The sequence below is a fragment of the Phasianus colchicus genome, chromosome 26, assembly GCF_987193195.1.
Source record: "Phasianus colchicus chromosome 26, bPhaCol1.hap1.1, whole genome shotgun sequence".
Taxonomy (NCBI): domain Eukaryota; kingdom Metazoa; phylum Chordata; class Aves; order Galliformes; family Phasianidae; genus Phasianus; species Phasianus colchicus.
This window is the reverse complement of record NC_143461.1, coordinates 1,043,612-1,061,963: the sequence shown is the minus strand read 5'-3', so window position 1 is coordinate 1,061,963 and position 18,352 is coordinate 1,043,612. Positions and strand designations below refer to the sequence as shown.

At 51.4% G+C, this 18,352-nt stretch overlaps 1 protein-coding gene and 3 pseudogenes across 1 annotated transcript; 2 read left to right on the top strand and 2 right to left on the bottom strand.

The window, feature by feature from the left end:
- The first annotated feature begins 801 nt into the window (after window positions 1–801).
- LOC116241017 (uncharacterized) lies at window positions 802–2,674 on the top strand. Its single transcript, XM_090124830.1, has 3 exons — window positions 802–881; window positions 1,570–1,811; window positions 2,154–2,674. Exons 1-3 carry the CDS (start codon window positions 802–804, stop codon window positions 2,672–2,674), a joined length of 843 nt encoding a protein of 280 aa, XP_089980956.1.
- A 1,591-nt stretch (window positions 2,675–4,265) lies between these two features.
- On the bottom strand, window positions 4,266–4,608 carry LOC149914882 (feather keratin Cos1-1/Cos1-3/Cos2-1 pseudogene; annotated as a pseudogene).
- Window positions 4,609–8,654: 4,046 nt separating this feature from the next.
- On the top strand, window positions 8,655–9,274 carry LOC149914881 (T cell receptor alpha variable 4 pseudogene; annotated as a pseudogene).
- Window positions 9,275–15,578: 6,304 nt separating this feature from the next.
- On the bottom strand, window positions 15,579–16,379 carry LOC149914880 (feather keratin Cos1-1/Cos1-3/Cos2-1 pseudogene; annotated as a pseudogene).
- Window positions 16,380–18,352: the final 1,973 nt, after the last annotated feature.

The window sequence follows — 18,352 nt, the reverse complement described above, 5'->3', positions numbered from 1 at the left end:
TGGAAATGATGGGAAGAAATACATCTCACATTCACACCAGCTGATCAGGAATGAAGAAAGCACCGGACCACTTCCAGGAGGACAGGTCGGGCCTTTGCAGGAGATGCAGCTGTGAATCAGGACATGGATGGGGATTGGTGTGAGACAGACCTGTACTATGTCACATTAGGATATACAGGGAAAGGGGTGAATATATGAGGAGTGACAGAGTGGTGTGCAGCAGGGGCTCCTCAGATCTGGCTGAGCCACGTGATTGATCATTACAGACTCTCATGTCCTCTTACTGAATCTTTTCTTAACTCTGCACCATCTCACTCTGTCCTGTGCACCCTGAATGGACAAATTACCAGTTACTGGGGGGAACAGCATGAGTGGTTTTGGTGCCAGCTGCTGGAGTCAGACTGGGGCTGAAGATGTCCCTGCCATGAGCTGTGTACTACTACAAGAAGAGGAGGCCGTGATTCTCTACTGGAACAGGTGCAGATCTTGAATCCCAACCAAATGTGGCAGGGGCAGGTTTTATCACCATAACCACCCGGGTGTACAGCCAACGGTGAGAGATGTGGGGTTTAGCACGTGCAGCTGGAGTCAGGCACCGCAGTCAGTTGGACATTCTGAATTCTCCCGAAGCAGGATCAGCTTTGAATCCGGTTGAACACTGGTCAGGGACTCTGTAACCGTGCCTCCAAGCTCCCTCTTTTCTTCTCCCACACATTCAAAGCTGATGCTCAAATTTCCCAGCCGCCCTTCTCGGCCCCGCTGCCGGCCTTTCTCGGGCTCCTCGAGGGCGACATCAGCACCATGGGCAGCAGCAGCCTGCGGGACCCGGGGCTCGGGGAGCTCTCGGGGTGCCGCGTTCCCGGGCAGCAGCACACGACCCGGTACTTGAAGGGAGCATACAAAGTGTAGGGGGAACGGCTGTTTAGGAGCGTGAATAGTGATAGGACAAGGAGGAATGGTTTTAAAGCGAGACAGGGGAGTTTTAGGTTAGATATAAGGAGGAAGTTTTTCACACAGAGGTTGGTGACGCACTGGAACAGGTTGCCCAAGGAGGTTGTGGATGCCCCACGCCTAGAGGCATTCAAGACCAGGCTGGATGTGGCTCTGGGCAGCCTGGTCTGCTGGTTGGCGAGCCTGCACATAGGAAGGGGGTTGAAACTCGATGATCATTGTGGTCATTTTCAACCCGAGCCATTCTATGATTCTATGATTCTATGATTCTATGATTCTATGATTCTATGATTCTATGATTCTATGATTCTATGATTCTATGATTCTATGATTCTATGATTCTATGATTCTATGATTCTATGATTCTATGATTCTATGATTCTATGATTCTATGATTCTGTGAGTCTATGATTCTGTTATTCTGTGATCCGGGCATAGCGGGGGTGACAAGGCTCAGCCGCGTTGCGCTCCCCGACCATTTCGTCCCGTCTGGGCTCTCGCCTGTCCCTCTCGCTGGGGACGCTGCAAGAGGGCAGGTGGTTTCCCTGCTGCCGATGGAGCTTCCCCAGCCGTTCCTCAGCTCTCCGCCTACACCGAAGTACCCGGGCTACCCCGCAGGACACGCTACCCGCGCATATGCGCCCGGCACTCGCAGCCCAGAGTAAGCCCGAGTGACGCCGGCGCAGGGCGCAGCCCCTCCGGGGAGGAGCTGGCGGCGGCGGCGGCGGGGAGGAGGTGCCACGGGCGGAGCAGAGCCGAGGGTGGCGGGGGCAGCGCGGCGCGGCGCGGCGCGGTGGGGGAGCGGCGGAGCGGCGAGATGCGGCAGTGCCGGGCCGCGGGGCTGGCCGCGGTGCTCCTGGGTGCGCGGGGCTGGACTGCAGGAGCTTCTTTCCGACAAGACTCGCCTCTCTTTAGTCCCGGCTGCGATCAGCCCGGCTGCCTTTAGAGAGCTCAGTTCACTCTTCCCTGCTATCTGGACGTTCTCTCTGCTCTCCTTTAAAAATCTCTCTCCTCACTGCTGCATGCCGCACAGCTTTTGCTCTCACTCCTATCTCCTTCGGTTTGGGGCTGTGCTTCCAAATATCCCAGTACAGACTTGGTTTTTTTTTTTTGTTTTGTTTTTTTTTTGTTTTTTTTTTTTGACCCCAGACAACTGGTTAGTGAGACTTTATGTCTTCTCAGAAAGTGTTCGTCTCCTCTGTGAACAGTTTTGGTGGCTGTTTTTCTCATCTGCATTACATTTCTGGTGCAGCAAAGGAATTTTCTGAGTTTGCTGCTTCTTTTCTTCCCAGCAGTGGCTGTGAGCAGAGCTCAGGTGCAGCAGGAGCCGTCGGCAGAAACCACTGAGGACACCGGCATCAACATCACCTGCTCACACCCCAGCATACAGTCCGGAGATTACATCCACTGGTACCGTCAGCTCCCGGGCCGAGGACCCGCATTCCTCGTCAGCGCCGTTAAAGGCTCCAAGGAAGTGCCGGACCCGGAGGGGCAGGTGTCGGTGTCGGCAGATCGCCGCTCCAGCGCCCTGTGGCTCGCCCGGCCCCGGCTCGGCGACGCGGCCGTGTATTACTGCGCGTTGGTAGCACGGGGATTCGAGCCGGGGCTGCGGCCGGGCACGAACCCCTTTGGGCGGGGCGGGGGCACAGTGCCGTCCGGGCCCGCAGGGGGCGCTGCCTGCATGGCCGCCAAACTCCATCCTGACCAGGGTGCTCCTCCCTGAGTTTTCGAGAAAAATGAGCACGGCACACACAGCAGCCATTGACTGAAGCCAATGTGAGTCAGGCGCAGCTGGGTCTGTGTCAGGACTGCACACCATGTGAGTGTGGGGAACAGCAGGACTGACTGCAAGGGCTGTGTTTGACACCTGAGGGACATTCTCACAATTCTATTCCATCTTCTATCCTCTCCTCCTTCCCCAGTGCAGCACATATAAGAACCTGGAAGGAGAGGGGCCTAAAACCAGAACATCAGCAATGTGCTAAGTGAGAAAACTAATTGAGGAAATATCCTAGTGGAATGCAAGGTAACACAATACATTATCATTGGAGTGGAAGTGAATAAGTCAAATAAATGAAAGAAAGAGAGTGCCCAAAAACCAAAGGCCTTTCTCTAATGCTGAAGGGGAGATGGCTAGGGTGCACACACCACAGAGGTGACCAGAAAGACATCATTCCATAAGTCCCAAGCAGTTTTATCTTTCCCTCTGAATGGATAACTGAAACGCAGTGGTGAAGTCTTCTGGGAGCTGTAGTTCTTCTCATCTCAGGTACTCAGGTATTGAGGTACTACCAGCAATCCACAGGACTGCAGCATGAACTCTTTAAGTCCCAGTGCACTGCATGAAGTTACGATGAGGAATGCCAAGAACAAAAATCATAAAACCATGACGCCAGTGAGGTGGGCTACACTGCTGGGTTTCATTTCTCTTCCTCATCCTATTACCCTGTGGAGAAATTGTTGACTTCCTTGGACTCCTCTCACTGGGCTGTCCCTGCACATCTGCAAACTGTGCTGGCAGCTCATCAGGAGACTTTATCTGTTTAGGGCACTGCAGCCTTGCCCTGCAACAACGGTCCCCAGTGTCTCCTGAGTCAGCTTCCCATGACCTCAGCCCCTGCCTCTTCAGCTGTGTCTGTGCATGAGCGTGGATGGCGGGTGCTCACATGTTCCTGAAGTGTGCACGAGCTTTTATATCTGTGCATGCATTGTTTGCACGTGCCTTTGTGAGTGTGATAATGTAAATACAACTGTGTTCAGGCACAGGCCTGCCATAGCCAGGGATATCTTCTTCAGCTGCAAGGGACAGCGTCCAAGAGAGCACCCTCTGCAGTGTGTGTCACAGCCTCCCATTCTTCTGGGAATGGAGAATGGTCTCCTTAAACACCCATCTAATACCAACGAAGAGCAGAACCATTCTCCCATGGTTGCTCTGGAGACTATACACAATAGAAAGAAAAATCAAAACTCTAATATGATGCAGAAATCTTTAATGAATGTTGACAGAGGAAAATGAGGTCACACTGAGAAGAGGCTCCACAGTACATTCATCCGGTCCCTTGTTTGAGCTTATACAGGGCGAATGTCTTCCTTGTAGCAGGGAACACACTGGTTCTGAGGAGCTTCATTGCTCATAGGAGGAGAAGGAAAAAAAAGGGGGGCCTGTGAGGGGGCAGAGTGGGAAGGAAATGGTGGTAGAGGAAAAGAAAGAGAGAGGCGAGCTATGTTTTCAGAAAGCACGGGATTGCCTCCTGCTCTCAGCATTTCCTAGGGTAGCTAAGCGTGGTTAGGTGATCCAGCATCATGTTCGTGGCTTATGGAAGAATTTCTGCAGGACCACGGCCAGCGGCTTTAGCAGGGCGGGCACCTTCTGCCACAGTAGCGGCTGCCCAAGCCGGACAAGTCCAAGCCCCCCGAGGTGATGGGCACGCCCTCAGAGCTGAGGATGCTGCCAACAGCAGCGGAGGTGGAGGAGCCCACGACGGTGTTCTGCGGGAAGGAGCTGAGGATGGGTCCGGGCAGGGTCACCACCACGGGAGAGGGCTCGATGACGACGTTGGAGTTCTGGCACTGCCTGACACAGGGCTCATTGCAGCTGCTGGCCAGAGGGGTCGGGCCGCAGGGCCGGCATGGCACACACTGGGTGTAGCAGGACATGTCTTGGGACTGCCAAAAACAGATAGAATGAAGAGAATAAGGATATACGAGGGACAGCCTGGGTAGCCTCTCGCAAAGGATCCAAGGCAACTATGAAGGAAGGAGGATGAGGCTGTGACAGGAGGTCATACCCTTTCATTGTGCTAGGGCCCTACAAAGAGCAGTGTGGACCAGGGATTCTCTCACAGACTATATAAATCTAGAGGCATGTAAGCTGTGTCCCAAACTCTTTCTGCACCGACATTATCCCCTCTATGGTCTCCCATAGCATGGAGCTCCACTATCCAAGAACATTTCTATTGAGGCACAATCTCATTTTGCAAGAATTAGACAAAGGGCTTCACACTTACCTGGTTCCCAACGAGAAGGAGACAAGAGAAGAGGATGGAAGAGCTGGAATCTGGGTTGCCTTTTATACTGGCCCCTTATTGCTGCAGGCCCAGAGACACCCTTGATACAGGCAGTAATTTTCTGACAAGCTAACCTGGAATACATGCCATCCCTTCGCATCATATGGGCTGTGTTTTGATTTCCTGCAGTGCTACCTTTTCATTTCCAGATTATTTGCCATGCCTGTTCTCTAATGAGGGATTCTTTGAAGTGCTGCAATGAGAGGCCCAACAATTTGTAGGGCAGGATTGCACTGGTGAGGCAGACGACTCAGCTCAAGTGCTGATGGGTCCAGAGCAGGCAAGTGATTTTAGCCTGGTTCACTGCAGTGGGGCTGTTGGATGTACCATCCTCCGGGAGAAGCTCCAGCACGCATCATCTGGTTACCCAAGTTTGCTGTACATGTGGGTATGACTTCTGATTCTCTTGTTGTTTTGGCTTGTTTCCTCTCTGTGCAATCGGTCAGTTTACAAAAAAATAAAAAAATAAAAAATAAAAAAAATTGTCACAGACTTGTAGAATGTTTTGTGTTGAAAGGGACTTGAAAGATCATCTAGTTCCGCTTTCTCCACAAACAGGGATACTTTCCACTATATCTGATGTCTTGGAGTCCTATCCAGCCTGGCCCTGAACACTTCCCAGGACTGGACATCCACAGCATCCCTGGACAGCCGATTCCAGTTCCTCACCATTCTCTTAGAAGAAAATTTCTTCCTAATAATTCTGTTCTTTTTTTACTTGAAAGCCATTGCGCCTCGTCCTATCATTACTATCACTGATTAAGTATCCCTCCCCATCTCTCTTGTGAGCACTCTTTACATAATGGAATGCTGCTCTAAAGTCACCCAGAGCCTTCTCCTCTTCAGGATAAACAACAACAAATCTCTCATAGCAGAAGTTCTCCAGCTGTCTGACCACCTTCATGGCCCTTCCTTGGAGTCACTCCATCAGGTCAGTGTCTTTCTTATGCTGGGGGATGCACAGCTGAATGCTGTACTCCCTGTGGGGTCTCACAAAAGCAGAGCGAGAAATTCACATCCCTTGATCTCCTGGTTGCACATGTTCAGATATTCTCTCATAGTTACTGTGGGTGCAAACAGTCCCAGAGCCCACGTCTCAGAGAAGCTGTTTAACAATAACATAAATACTGAGATCAAGTGCATCCTCAGAAAGTTTGCAGATGACACTAAGCTCAGTAGTGTAGTTGACACGACAAGAAAGAATGGATGCCATCCAAAGGGACCTGCAGAAGCTTGAAGGATGAGCCCATATGAACATCATGAGATTCCCGAAGAAGAGACACTCTGGGGACACCTCATGGGTACCTTCCAGTACTTGAAGAGAGCTTGTAGACAGGAGTGAGACCAACCTTTTATACGGGCAAGGGGGAAGAACTTTAAAGCGGGGAAATTCAAGAAAAGTATAAACCATAACGGGCTTGAGACCATTGAAAGCAGTGCTTGAATGGTCAGCTGAGACATTTGAGAAGGTTTTTGTCATTATCAAGGGAAGAGTGAATGCCTTTAGAGTAATGAATCTGTTGATCCATCTCAGACCTCACTTCTAGATGGCAGATAATTCTCGCACCTGCTGATTATTACTCTCAGGTAGGCAACGTGTGTGATGTAGAAGATGTCACTGACAGGGGGAGCAAGGACCCAGGCCAAGGTCAGATCCAAGAGAGGTCTGGCTGAAGACACCACCCAGGGAGCACAGTGGACCAAGTTGGTCTAGGGACCCTTGCCAAGACAGGAGGTAAGCAGAGGAACAGAAACATGTTCTGTCATTTGTCAACATTCCCATTGACATGACATGCACCGGGGAAGGAGCTGCACTGCCTTTTATAATGGACTCTTGCTGACCTGTGTCCAGAGGCATCACTTCTAGCAGGGATTATTTTCTGACAAGCTCCTCTTGAATGCAAAACATTCCAGATAATGATATAGAATGTACGTTGGCTTCCTGTTCCCTTCAGTTTGAGTCCTGATATTATGCTACCTTTGTTCCTCACTGAAGGCATCCTTTCAGTGGCAGGAAAGGGGACTCAAGCATTTCCAGGCAATACATATCCATTTGGGCAAAATGTTCAGCTCCTGGACTGCAAGAGTCCTGAAAAGGCAAACGACGGCACGCTGAGTCACACCTGAGGGGCTCCTTGGGGTCATTCTGGCAAGAAGTGGCCTAGCTCCTGGGTGTGACCTTAAGTGGCACTATAAGCATGTGTGTGGAGGATCATTGATTGGGAAGAGAGGTCAGGACCTCGTGAAATAGGATGAGAGAAAAGGGAGCCAATCAAGAAGCATACAGAGACAGACATCAAAGGAGTACATGGAAATGATGGGAAGAAATAAATCTCACATTCACACCAGCTGATGAGGAATCAAGAAACCTCTGGGCCACTTCCAGGAAGACAAGCCTGGCCTTTGCAGGAGATGCAGCTGTGCATCCGGACATGGATGGGGATTGGTGTGAGACAGACCTATACTATCTGATGTTGTGATATGCAGAGAAAGAGGTGAACATATGAGGAGTGACAGAGTGGTGTGCAGCAGGGGATCCTCAGACCTGGTTGAGCCATGTGATTGATCATCACAGACTCTCATGTCTCCTTAATGAATCTTTTCTTAACTCTGCATGCTGGATGGACAAATTACCAGTTACTGGGGGGAATGGCAGGACTGGTTTTGGTGCCAGCTGCTGGAGTCAGACTAGGGCTGAAGATGTCCCCGCCATGTGCTGTGTGCTACTACAAGAAGAGGAGTCCGTGATTCTCTAATGGAACAGGTGCAGATCTTGAATCCCAACCAAATGTGGCAGGGGCAGGTTTTATTTCCATAAGCACCCGGGTGTACTGCCAAGAGCTAGAGAAATGTGGCATTTAGTACATGCAACTGGAGTCACTGCTCACAGGCCGTGTGTGGGCTGATGGGGGTGGGGATGGATTGGCTGAATCCTCCCTAAAGGAGATTTTATCGGGCGGATGTGTCTGAGATACGGGCATCGCTTTGGATATGATTGTCAGGAAATCTGCAACCGTGGCTCCAGGTTTCCTCTGGGCTTCTGCCACACACTCAAAACCTGATGCTGCACGTTCCCAGCCGCCTGACCCAGCTCTGCTGCCATCCTTTCTCGGGCTCCTCGAGGGCGACATCAGCACCATGGGCAGCAGCAGCCTGCGGGACCCGGAGCTCGGGGAGCTCTCGGGGTGCCGCGTTCCCGGGCAGCAGCACACGACCCGTTCCCGCTGCCGGGTTTCGGAAGCTGTGGCAGCGCCGGGCACAGCCGGGCTACCAGGCCTCAGAAGCGTCGCTCTTCTCGAACCGTCTCGTCCCATCTCTTTTTGCTCTCATCTGCCCTTCTCGCTGGGGCCTCTGTAGGTGGGCAGCTGCTTTCTCTTGTACCGAAGGAACCTTCGCAACCGTTCCTCACCTCTACAGCTACACCGCAGAGCCTGGGCTGCGCTGCGGATACGCAGAGCCCAAACCCCGCTACCCGCGCTCAGGCGCCCAGCACTCGCAGCCCGGAGCAAGCCCGAGTGACGCCGGCGCAGGACGCAGCCTCTCCGGGCGGAGCTGGCGGCGGCGGCGGGGAGGAGGCGCCGCGGGCGGAGAAGAGCCGGGCTTGCGGGGGCAACGCGGCGCGGCGGGATGCGGCAGTGCCTGGCTGCGGGGGTGGCGGGGGCGGCAGCGGTGCTCCTGGGTGCGCGGGGCTGCCGCCGGCGGTGCCAGGACCGCGAACGCCTTTGTTCCTTCGGTTTCTTTCCCAGCTCGTGCACATTTCTCCGCTGCATGAAATTTCTGTGGGAGAAAATGGATTTTCTGAGTGTGCTGCTTCTTTTCTTCTCGGTAGTGGCTGTGAGCAGAGCCCAGGTGCAGCAGGAGCCGTCGGCAGAGACAACTGAGGACACCGGCATCAACATCACCTGCTCACACCCCAGCATACAGTCCGGAGATTACATCCACTGGTACCGTCAGCTCCCGGGCCGAGGACCCGCATTCCTCGTCAGCACCTTCAAAGGCTCCAAGGAGGTGCCGGACCCGGAGGGGCAGCTGTCGGTGTCGGCAGACCGCCGCTCCAGCGCCCTGTGGCTCGCCCGGCCCCGGCTCGGCGGCGCGGCCGTGTATTACTGCGCGTTGGTAGCACGGGGATTCGAGCCGGGGCTGCGGCCGGGCACGAACCGCTTTGGGCGGGGCGGGGGCACAGTGCCGTCCGGGCCCGCAGGGGGCGCTGCCGCTCCTCCCTCCCGGCCCCGCCCGAGCTGACATTGCTGACATAGAATCATAGAATCACAGAATCATAGAATCATAGAATCACAGGGTTGGAAACGACCTGCAAGATCATCGAGTCCAACCGCCTTCCCATTCCTATTAGTACCACAAGCTACTAAACCATATCTCGTAGCTCCTCATCCAAGCACCTCTTGAACACTGCCATGGACTTGTGACAGTCCAGATGGAGACATGGAAACGTGTGTCCCTTACACTGCTCGACATCTTCTGGAGAAAGGCGTTCCAGCTGTGTTGAGTTTGTGTGCTGGTGTCACAGACACTTTCATGTGATCTCCTCAGTGGCTCTTGTTGAGAGTGTGAGACTGTGTAGGCGGATTCAGGGCCTCAGGCAGTGAGGTGTGGATTCAGCTGAGGCCACTGTAAGGTGAGTTGGCTGTGAGGACTACTGGTTCGTGAAGGCTATGGGTAAAGTCCCTTCTCAGTTCAAAGGGAATTAGAAGTAAACATGGAACTAACAAACAAAGCACAGGATGACCTTTATCTCTAACTAAATTGGAAGACAGAGAGTGAAACCATACCTCTTCAGCCCTTCACTGATGTGCCACCATCAGTGGGGTACTCCAGGTGTTAGATCTGAAGTAGATGAACTTGAGCTTTGCGAGTGAGAAGAGACAAGATGAAAATGAAGATTAGGACTGCTCTAGAGGGACTTATGGGGCAATGCAAACATTTTAAAGGATATTTAAAGAAGGTTAAAAGGGGGTGGGGAGAAACAAGGGGATGCACTGCAGAGAAAAAGGACAAAACTTCCAGTAAGTACACCTGCTGGGATGAGTCCAGCACCTGATCAACACAGCCCACCCTGTCTCCCTATTAAGTCTTGACTTGTCTGTGCAGCATTAAAACTCAGAACCCCAAGGTCTAGGCCAGTAGATACAGAGACTGCTGTGCAGGAGGGTTCTGGGTGCCAGTGAGCAGGAAAATATCCACAGCACATCAGGATTAAACCAGTGACTGGGAGGAAAGAGTATTCAAGTCTGGGAGAAAGGTGGGTAAGGAAATACAAAGCCTGGGAGTGGAGATTTGGCGAGCTGAGATCCCATGGTAATGTCTGAGGAAACAGCACGAGTGTGGGGATGTGTGTGAGACGAGTGGGTGGCTGCACACATCTGTTGGCCAGCAAACAGCAGGCTGGCCTATCGCAAGCAAAGGAGGAGACCCACATGCAGGGTAAGAGAAGCCAGGCTCCAGGCAGGGGTATTGGATGTGCTGAGGGTCTGTGCTCACACTGATGGGCTGTGTGACTGTGGGAGTGCTTGTGAAGCTGGTGGGTGAAAGTGTGTGCTTCCACTGGGGAACGGCAGTCCTGATTAGGCAGAGAGGAGGAACAGGGCTTGGCTCTGAGCTTAGGGCTTATAAGAGAAATGGTGTTGTTACCTGTGCGTGTTGCTATGGCAGTGAGTGCCCTGCCTGTGGAGCCAGCAGAGTCATTTCCTGCAGCTCTGTCATTTTGGGGCTGGGAGGTGGTTTTCTGCCTCTTTCTCACTCAGCAAACAGGAGGCTGGGTCTCAGCATGCACCGCAGCTCTCTCGTCCTCACTGCCTTCCTGGGACAACTGCTGGGTAAGTGCTGGCTTTTAATCAAGGCATCCATCTTCTCCCCACAAAGCGCTCACCAGCCTCACCGGGGCTTTGTGGCAAAAAGCTCCTGAGTAACAATAAACCTTGGGCAAATACTGACTGACTGTTGTGCTTTTGCACCAGTTCTCTCAAGATACTGCTGCTGTTGGAAATGATGAGGAAAGATGGAGAACTGTGAACTCAGAATCCTCTCCTGCTTTTCTTTTCCCTTCTCTCTCTCTCTCTCTGTCTTTCTTTTCTGGCCCACCCCCAAAGATCGTAGCCTTCCCTGCAGTCCCACGTTTCAGCCCTTCCAACAGATAGAAGCAGATCCTGTCAAAGTCACAACACGGACATTAAACATCTCATCCCATCAGCATTAAGGGGATACTGACTGATTCGCACACAGGGTATTTAGTGTTCTGCTGGTTATCAGCACAGCCAGAGAACACACTTGTCACCATCCAGCTCAGCTTTGTGTACAGTGAGGGACTTTGGAGACCTCCAAGTTGACAGGGATGGAGAAGCAGGATGCGTCTTATTCCAATAGCTCCATGGGTCCCTGCTCAGCCATGACAGGCTGCTCCCTGTTCCTCTCAGCAGGGGCACAGAACAGGATTTGCTCTGGCCTACAAGCACAGACCTCTTCCAAAACCACCTTCCTATGCACAGGCTGCAACACCTTTCTGCTGGACAAAGGACAGGGAAACTTCTCTCCCGCTGTTTTGTGTCCACTCCTTGTTGGCAGCCTGGAACCTTCCCTGCAGAGCTGCTCACCTTTGCTTTCTTCTTCCAGATGCCGTGGGGCAGACCATTGTCAGCCAGCAAGGACAGGTCACAGTGGAGGAGATAAACATCTTCCAGACCACCTGCACATACCAGACATCTTACTTGAATGGCTTGTTTTGGTACCAGCAGAAGAAAGGCCAAGCCCCCCAGCTGGTCACATACCAGGCAGCAGCAGGCTCCAAGCACAACGGCCGTTTCACCACGGGGCTGAACACCACCGGGAAAAACAGCCTCCTGCGGCTGGCAGAAGTCCAGCTGTCTGACAGCGCCTTGTACCTCTGTGCTGTGCAGGACACCCTGGTGCAGGGAGCTTCCTCGGCCGTGCAACAGCCCCAGTGAGGGAGGGGCTGTGTCTGTTGGAGGCGGAGCTCTGGGGAAGGGGCCCTCAGCTCTCCCCTGGCAGCGCTGCTTCCCCTGTGCGCACAGAGATCTGCAGGTCAGCATCCTCTTCCAGAAGAGACCGATGTCTGTGGCTTGGGAGGAATGAAAAGTGATGAAAGGGACCCTGACCGGGAACTCCTCTCCATGTGCACTCCTGCACAACCCAGTTTTTGCATGGGCTGTGCAGAGAACACATGCTGCACTGTGATTTGTGTGCTCTGCTGTGCCCTGAGGGCATTAAGCAGGTGGTCTGAAACTCCCCTGAGCTTTGCAGTCCCATGCAGATTGCTTCTTTGTTCTCTGACACTTGCCCAAAGTCCCTGCTGTGTGGGCCTTCCCAGAGTGGCTCTTTCCAGAGAATGCGATCTTGCTGTAACACTGCTTCAGTAAGCACTTCCTTCCCTAAGCTCCATGTGGAAATCTCTGAGTTGGGAGGAGCAATGGAGATGAGGCATGGTTTTCTAGTAGTAATTCTTCCACATGAATGCTTTCCATATGATGAAAGACTGCCATGAGTCCTCACATTATCATGTGCAGTCCAGGGCTGCCCTTCATTCCTAGCAACTTGAGACCACCATGAAAAGGATCGTGTGGAGACTGGGATGCGAGTAACATTAGTGACTCTGAAGAGGGAAATGAGTTTTCTTCCACAGGGAGCTGCTGTGTGGGCAGCACCAGAGCTGCCAAAAATCTGTGCACATCACCCCTGGTGAAGACTCAGAAGGACATCCATCTGTTGGTCCCATATCACTCAGGTTGGCTATGGGGAAATTCTACACCCAGAAGAAGGGAATACAAGGGAAAGAGAGGAACGCATAGAAAATGGGGACTTAGCATTGAGCGTGGTGGGCACTTTCTGCCATCGTACTGTCTGGAAATGCAGGAGAGATCAAAACACCCAGAGGTGATGGAGACGCCATCACAGCTGAGGATGCTGTCAATTGCTGTGGAGGTGGAGGATCCCACCGTAGTGTTCCGCAGCTAAGAGCTGAGGATTTGACCAAGCAGGGCAATCATGGGAAAGATTTGAATGATGCCAGTATGGTTTTTACCATGCCTGACACTTCCAAGGTTACTTGCAGCTGTTGTCTGGTGAGCTTGCACCATAGGATGGGCATGGCCATCATTGTTCATAGCAGGGCATGTCACAGAGAGGTAAGAAGGTTTCTTGGCTTCATCCAGACAGGACTTTTTTTTTTTAATATATTGGCCCTGCACTGCTCTAGGCTCAGGGGTGGCAGACACAGAAGAGACCATTCTTTGTAGCACATGTAATGAATGGAAAACATCCCAGCTAATGATATGGTGGCTGTGTGGCTGTTTCCACTTACACTGCCTTTTCATGCTCTGGATTTTGTTGCAGCCCTTCCCCCAGGGACTCTTCTTATGAGGACTGGGAAGCCCCAGGATTTCTAGGCCAGGTATGAGACAGAAGAGAAAAAGTCAGGAACAAGAAAAATTCTATACTTCAGAGACTGTAATTTGTAGCTCCCTTCCAGGAGGACTCATGAGGTAAGGAATGGCTGAATGAATGCCTGGAGAAGGATGGACAAATCTGTCTAAACCAGTGTCTGTGGAAGAAGTGACTGATAGCAGATCCAATCCTCATCCTGCACAGCGCTCTGCTTTTCATGATAGTTTCCTTCTCGTGCATCACCTCCACTGTTCTCCCTGTTCCCTCTAATGTCACTCACCAGAAGGCCTTCTTTGCCTGTCCCTCCCATATCAACTTTTTTCCCTCTGTCAGAAGCCAAGGCTGGATCCAATCAAAGCCTACCTGAAAGTTCCATCCCTTGACTGCACTGGACCTTCAAGGATCCTGGTATGGCAGGAGATGATCACAGAATCACAGAATTGCCAGGGTTGGAAGGGACCTCAAGGATCATGAATCTCTGCTGCAGGTGTACATTTCTACAGCTTGACCTTCTTCTCAGGGAGGTTGTGGATGCCCCGTCCCTGGAGGTGTTCAAAACCAGATTGGATGGGGCCCTGGGCAGTCTGGTCTAGCATTAGGCGGAATGGTTGGTGGCTCTGCATGTGGCAGGGGGGTTGGAGATTCATGATCCTTGAGGTCCCTTCCAACCCTGGCAATTCTGTGATTCTGTGATTCTGCATGAGTCTGCAGGGTGAAGAGATACTGCATGCAGCACAAGGGCTATTTGAGCCCCAGGGCTCAGGGAATATGAAAGGATCTTGATGCCTGGAAAAGATATTCCAGTTTGAGTCCTGTGTTTGGGCTGGTGATTGTCCTGCATGACTGGGGGAAGTTCGAAGATCCCACTGAGCACAGAAACATGTCACAATCTCACTGTCATGTTCCAATGGAAATGGGGATATCTGCTCTCACACGGAGTCTTCAGTGGAGAAGGGTTGAAGGGTTGGGGCACTTTGAATGTTTTCTATTTCCTGAGCCTGAGGAGAACAGTTCCATGCTTGGGGAAGACATGGCACGACCAAGAAGCTGTGAGTATCCTGGTCCTTGCTGCACCCATGGGAGTGTTGGGCTGAGAGGGACTGGGGGCTCCAATGTGTGGCCTTCTATAGCAGGTATCATAATGCCCTGAGGAAACCCTTCAGGCAAATTTATGTCAGCACAGGAGCTCTATAATGGCTGCTAGGACCACACAAGGAAGCTGTACCCTCAGTGAAGGGCGAGTGGAAGGGATGGGAAAGTGGAATAGAGACAGATGGCCATCCTCAAGAAAGCTATGCCTTACCAGTTCTTGAAGGCCTTTGAGAACACCTTTCTCTGAGTCTCCTTCCCCAGTACTGCTCCTCCCAAAACCAGTGGAATAGATTTCCCCAGAGTGTGTGGGACTTCTGTCTTCACTGGGACTCCCCAATGCATAGAGATCCTCTCTTGAGGATGTCATTTGTGGAGATCTCCATTCACTTGACATGATCAAGGTTCAAGGAGACCTGTGTAAGAAAAACAGAGCAAGGCAGGGACTGATTGTCATTGGTGGTGGAGGAACATTTATCACTGTCTTCGTCTCCTTCAAGAGAATGTGTTTGGAAGCTGAATGCCAGCACTGTACAATGACCTACAATGATCAGAGGAGTAGGGGAATCTCCCCAGCTTGTTGTCACCAAAGAAATCCCTTTCTCCCTTGGCCATCTCTACAGTGATGGAAAAAAGAACACAAGTACAGAAAAAAACACTAAGGGATGCAGAAAGTGTTTAATGAGTATGAGGAGAGAAATCATGTCATTGCAAGCAGAGCACCAGAATCAGACAAGAATCCGTTCCCCTTTCCTATTGCAGCATGGCCCAGAGCACTACATCTCAGCACAGAGTTTTAGAGAGATGAGCGTTTCATGCAGAGCTCATTTTGGGGGGCTAATAACAAACACGTCAAGAGGGAAAGGACAATAATGATACTAGATAGAAAGAGTGAGTGAAAGAGAGTATCGGTAGACTTTCTCCATGTTGTCAGAGACTCCAGGCTTGCTGTACCCATCCATTTTGCAGGGCAAAACCAGCACCACAACATTTGCTCTTCTGTCCAATGCCACGTTCAGCATTCCTGGGGGTCCTTGCCTGGGTCAGCATGCAGCACATTTAGCAGGGGGGGCACCTTCTGCCACAGTAGCGGTTGGAAATGCAGGAGAGGTCCAAGCCCCCCGAGGTGATGGGCACGCCCTCAGAGCTGAGGATGCTGCCAACAGCAGCAGAGGTGGAGGATCCAACGGCGGTGTTCTGCGGGAAGGAGCTGAGGATGGGTCCGGGCAGGGTCACCACCACGGGAGAGGGCTGGATGACAATGGTGGAGTTCTGGCACTGCCTGACACAGGGCTCATTGCAGCTGCTGGCCAGAGGAGTCGGGCCGCAGGGCTGGCATGGCTGGCACTGGTCACAGCAGGACATGTCTCAGGAATTGAGGTGCACCTGTACGGGGAGAGGAGGCAGGAAGCAGGACATGGGGATACATGAGGAGCAGCCTAGCATCACACTACTAGAGAATCCATGTACATGCAGTGCTGGCAGTTGAAAACAGTTCAGGGATGTCCAAGGGATTCTTGGTCTCATCCTGACAGAGCCCAATGAAGGTCCCTGAGACCTATGCAGCTACTGCCTAGATCCTACCTCGAAAGTTACCTTCTTACAGGCCTACCCTCCTCCCATGACAAACATTCTCCCCATTTCCCTCTCTCATGATAAGCAGAGCCAGGCATGAAACATAGCTAATAGCAGCTGAGAGTTCCACTGAGCTCAGAGCTCTGTTTGGAGAAGGAAGAGAACAAGAAAGGGCTTCACACTCACCTGGTTCCCCAGAAGTAGGAGACAAGAAAAGTGGATGAGACAGTAAGGAGCTGGGCTGGCTTTTATAATGAACTCAAACTGCCCCATTTTCAGAGGCATCCCTAGAAGCAGTGATTATTTTGTGACAAGCTCCTCTTGAATGCAAAATATTCCAGCTAATGGTACGAGCTATGTGTTGGTTTCCTGTACTGCTGTTTTTCACATCCTGATTTATGTCCCTCACATTGCTCACTAATGGCATCTGTTGAGTGGCAGGAAGAAAGGCCCAAGTGTTTAGAGGCAGCACACATCAGTGTGGACAGAACACTCAGTTCACATGCTGGAAGAATCCAGCAAAGGCAAATGATATCAGCATGCTTAGTAGGCCATCAGTGTGAAATAACTAGAGCTTGTGTGCTGGGTTTATGCAAGTGCCTGTGGGTATAGAGGTTTGCAGGATTCCACGCATGTATGCATAAGCATGAGCAGGTGAGTGTTTGTGTGACTTGTGTGTCCCACATAACAACATGTGTTCTGGTCACATCAGAGGCACAATCTCCACTGCTTTTGCATGAGCTCCAGAGAGAAGTATTGACCAGAAGGGGCCTGAGCATGACTGAACAACCTCAGAGCAAACATGGCAGAGGTGTTTCCCAACCAGGCATAGAAATGCAAACTTTTTTACCTTCAGTCCTCTTTCTCAAAGCCTACAATGTTCACCCTCTAATACTGCAAAACTCAGGCTTCAACAAGGACTACCTCACACCAATTTGTATACTGAGCTTAACTCCTCATCCTAGTATTGGGAATCTATGAGTGCAGTGACATTCATCCTTCCCCCCACTCCCCCTGCCACCTCTCCAGGCCAGGACAGAACAGCTCTCTCCAAGACTAAGAAGGTTGAAAGGCTGGGGTTAGCTTAATGTACGGGGAGAAAGGCTGAGAAATCCTGCCCAGCTCGTGTGAAACCACTGATGAGTAGGCATGCTTCCATTGCATTCTCAGTGCTGTATAGGGCAGGACACGTCCCCCATACTGAAACCAATGACAAGTATACTTCTGCAGCTCATAGTCCTGGTGTGGACTCATGCCAGGGCTGAACACTTGGGCAGTTGCAGCATCAAGCCAGAAGAGCACGAGTCCTGGGGTTGCAGGGCCATGGGAGGAAGGACTGATTTTGTGTCAATCTGGTGAAGCATCCTTTGGTCATCAGCCACCAGCACCTTCATGTCCCTCACTGGAATTTGAGTCTCAGCGCCCAGGAAGTCGCTGGGCGTCCAATCCCTCCTGGATTGGAAGGGACACCCAATTCATAGCACACTCCCCAAAGACTGCTGTGATCCCCCAACAGTGTCAGGAGGAGGCTGTCTTTCCGAGATGGATACAGGGAAGTTCATAAAGTTCCAAATTGCGTTCGATCATCCACACTTTTGTCTCGTTGGGCTCAGGTCCAGGTTACAGATAGCACAGAGAAGAACCGCCCCCTTCTGTTGTACGACTGTGGAGAGGTTGTTCCCAGACAGCTGTTTGGAGGTGCCTCATGGCACCATGCTAATCAGCGGGTTCCCAGCCTATGGGTAAGTAGAAGTCATAGCAGTCCACATCTAACCTTCCATAATACACTCAAGCATAGAGGCCATATTCATTCAGGAAGTAATCGTAGCAGCATGTAGAAGTAGTATAAAGGCATTTTGAGGTAGCTTAACAACAAATTTAGACTGATAGTGATATGTTTATAAAACTTATCAATAACAATACGTATATCAATATGTATTCAAAATATCACTGGAGATTCAAAGGGATCCCAGAAGGGCAGTGTAGGTCAGACCATCATCAATGCGGTCATGTTAAGAAGCTGACCTCAGAGAGACTAACCTCAAAAGTACCTATAAACTGATCACAGAAGAGACCAACAACCCCCAAGAATGGGACATGAAGGAAATCACAGTAACGGACAGAGTCTCTTTACAAAGCTGATCTCTGTTATGGGCTGTGAATTATCACGGGGTTCAGGAGTCAATATCATAGCACTGCAGAGTTATCTCAATGTTTGATTGAATCTTCATCCTCTTTAAGGAAAAAAAAAAAAAGGG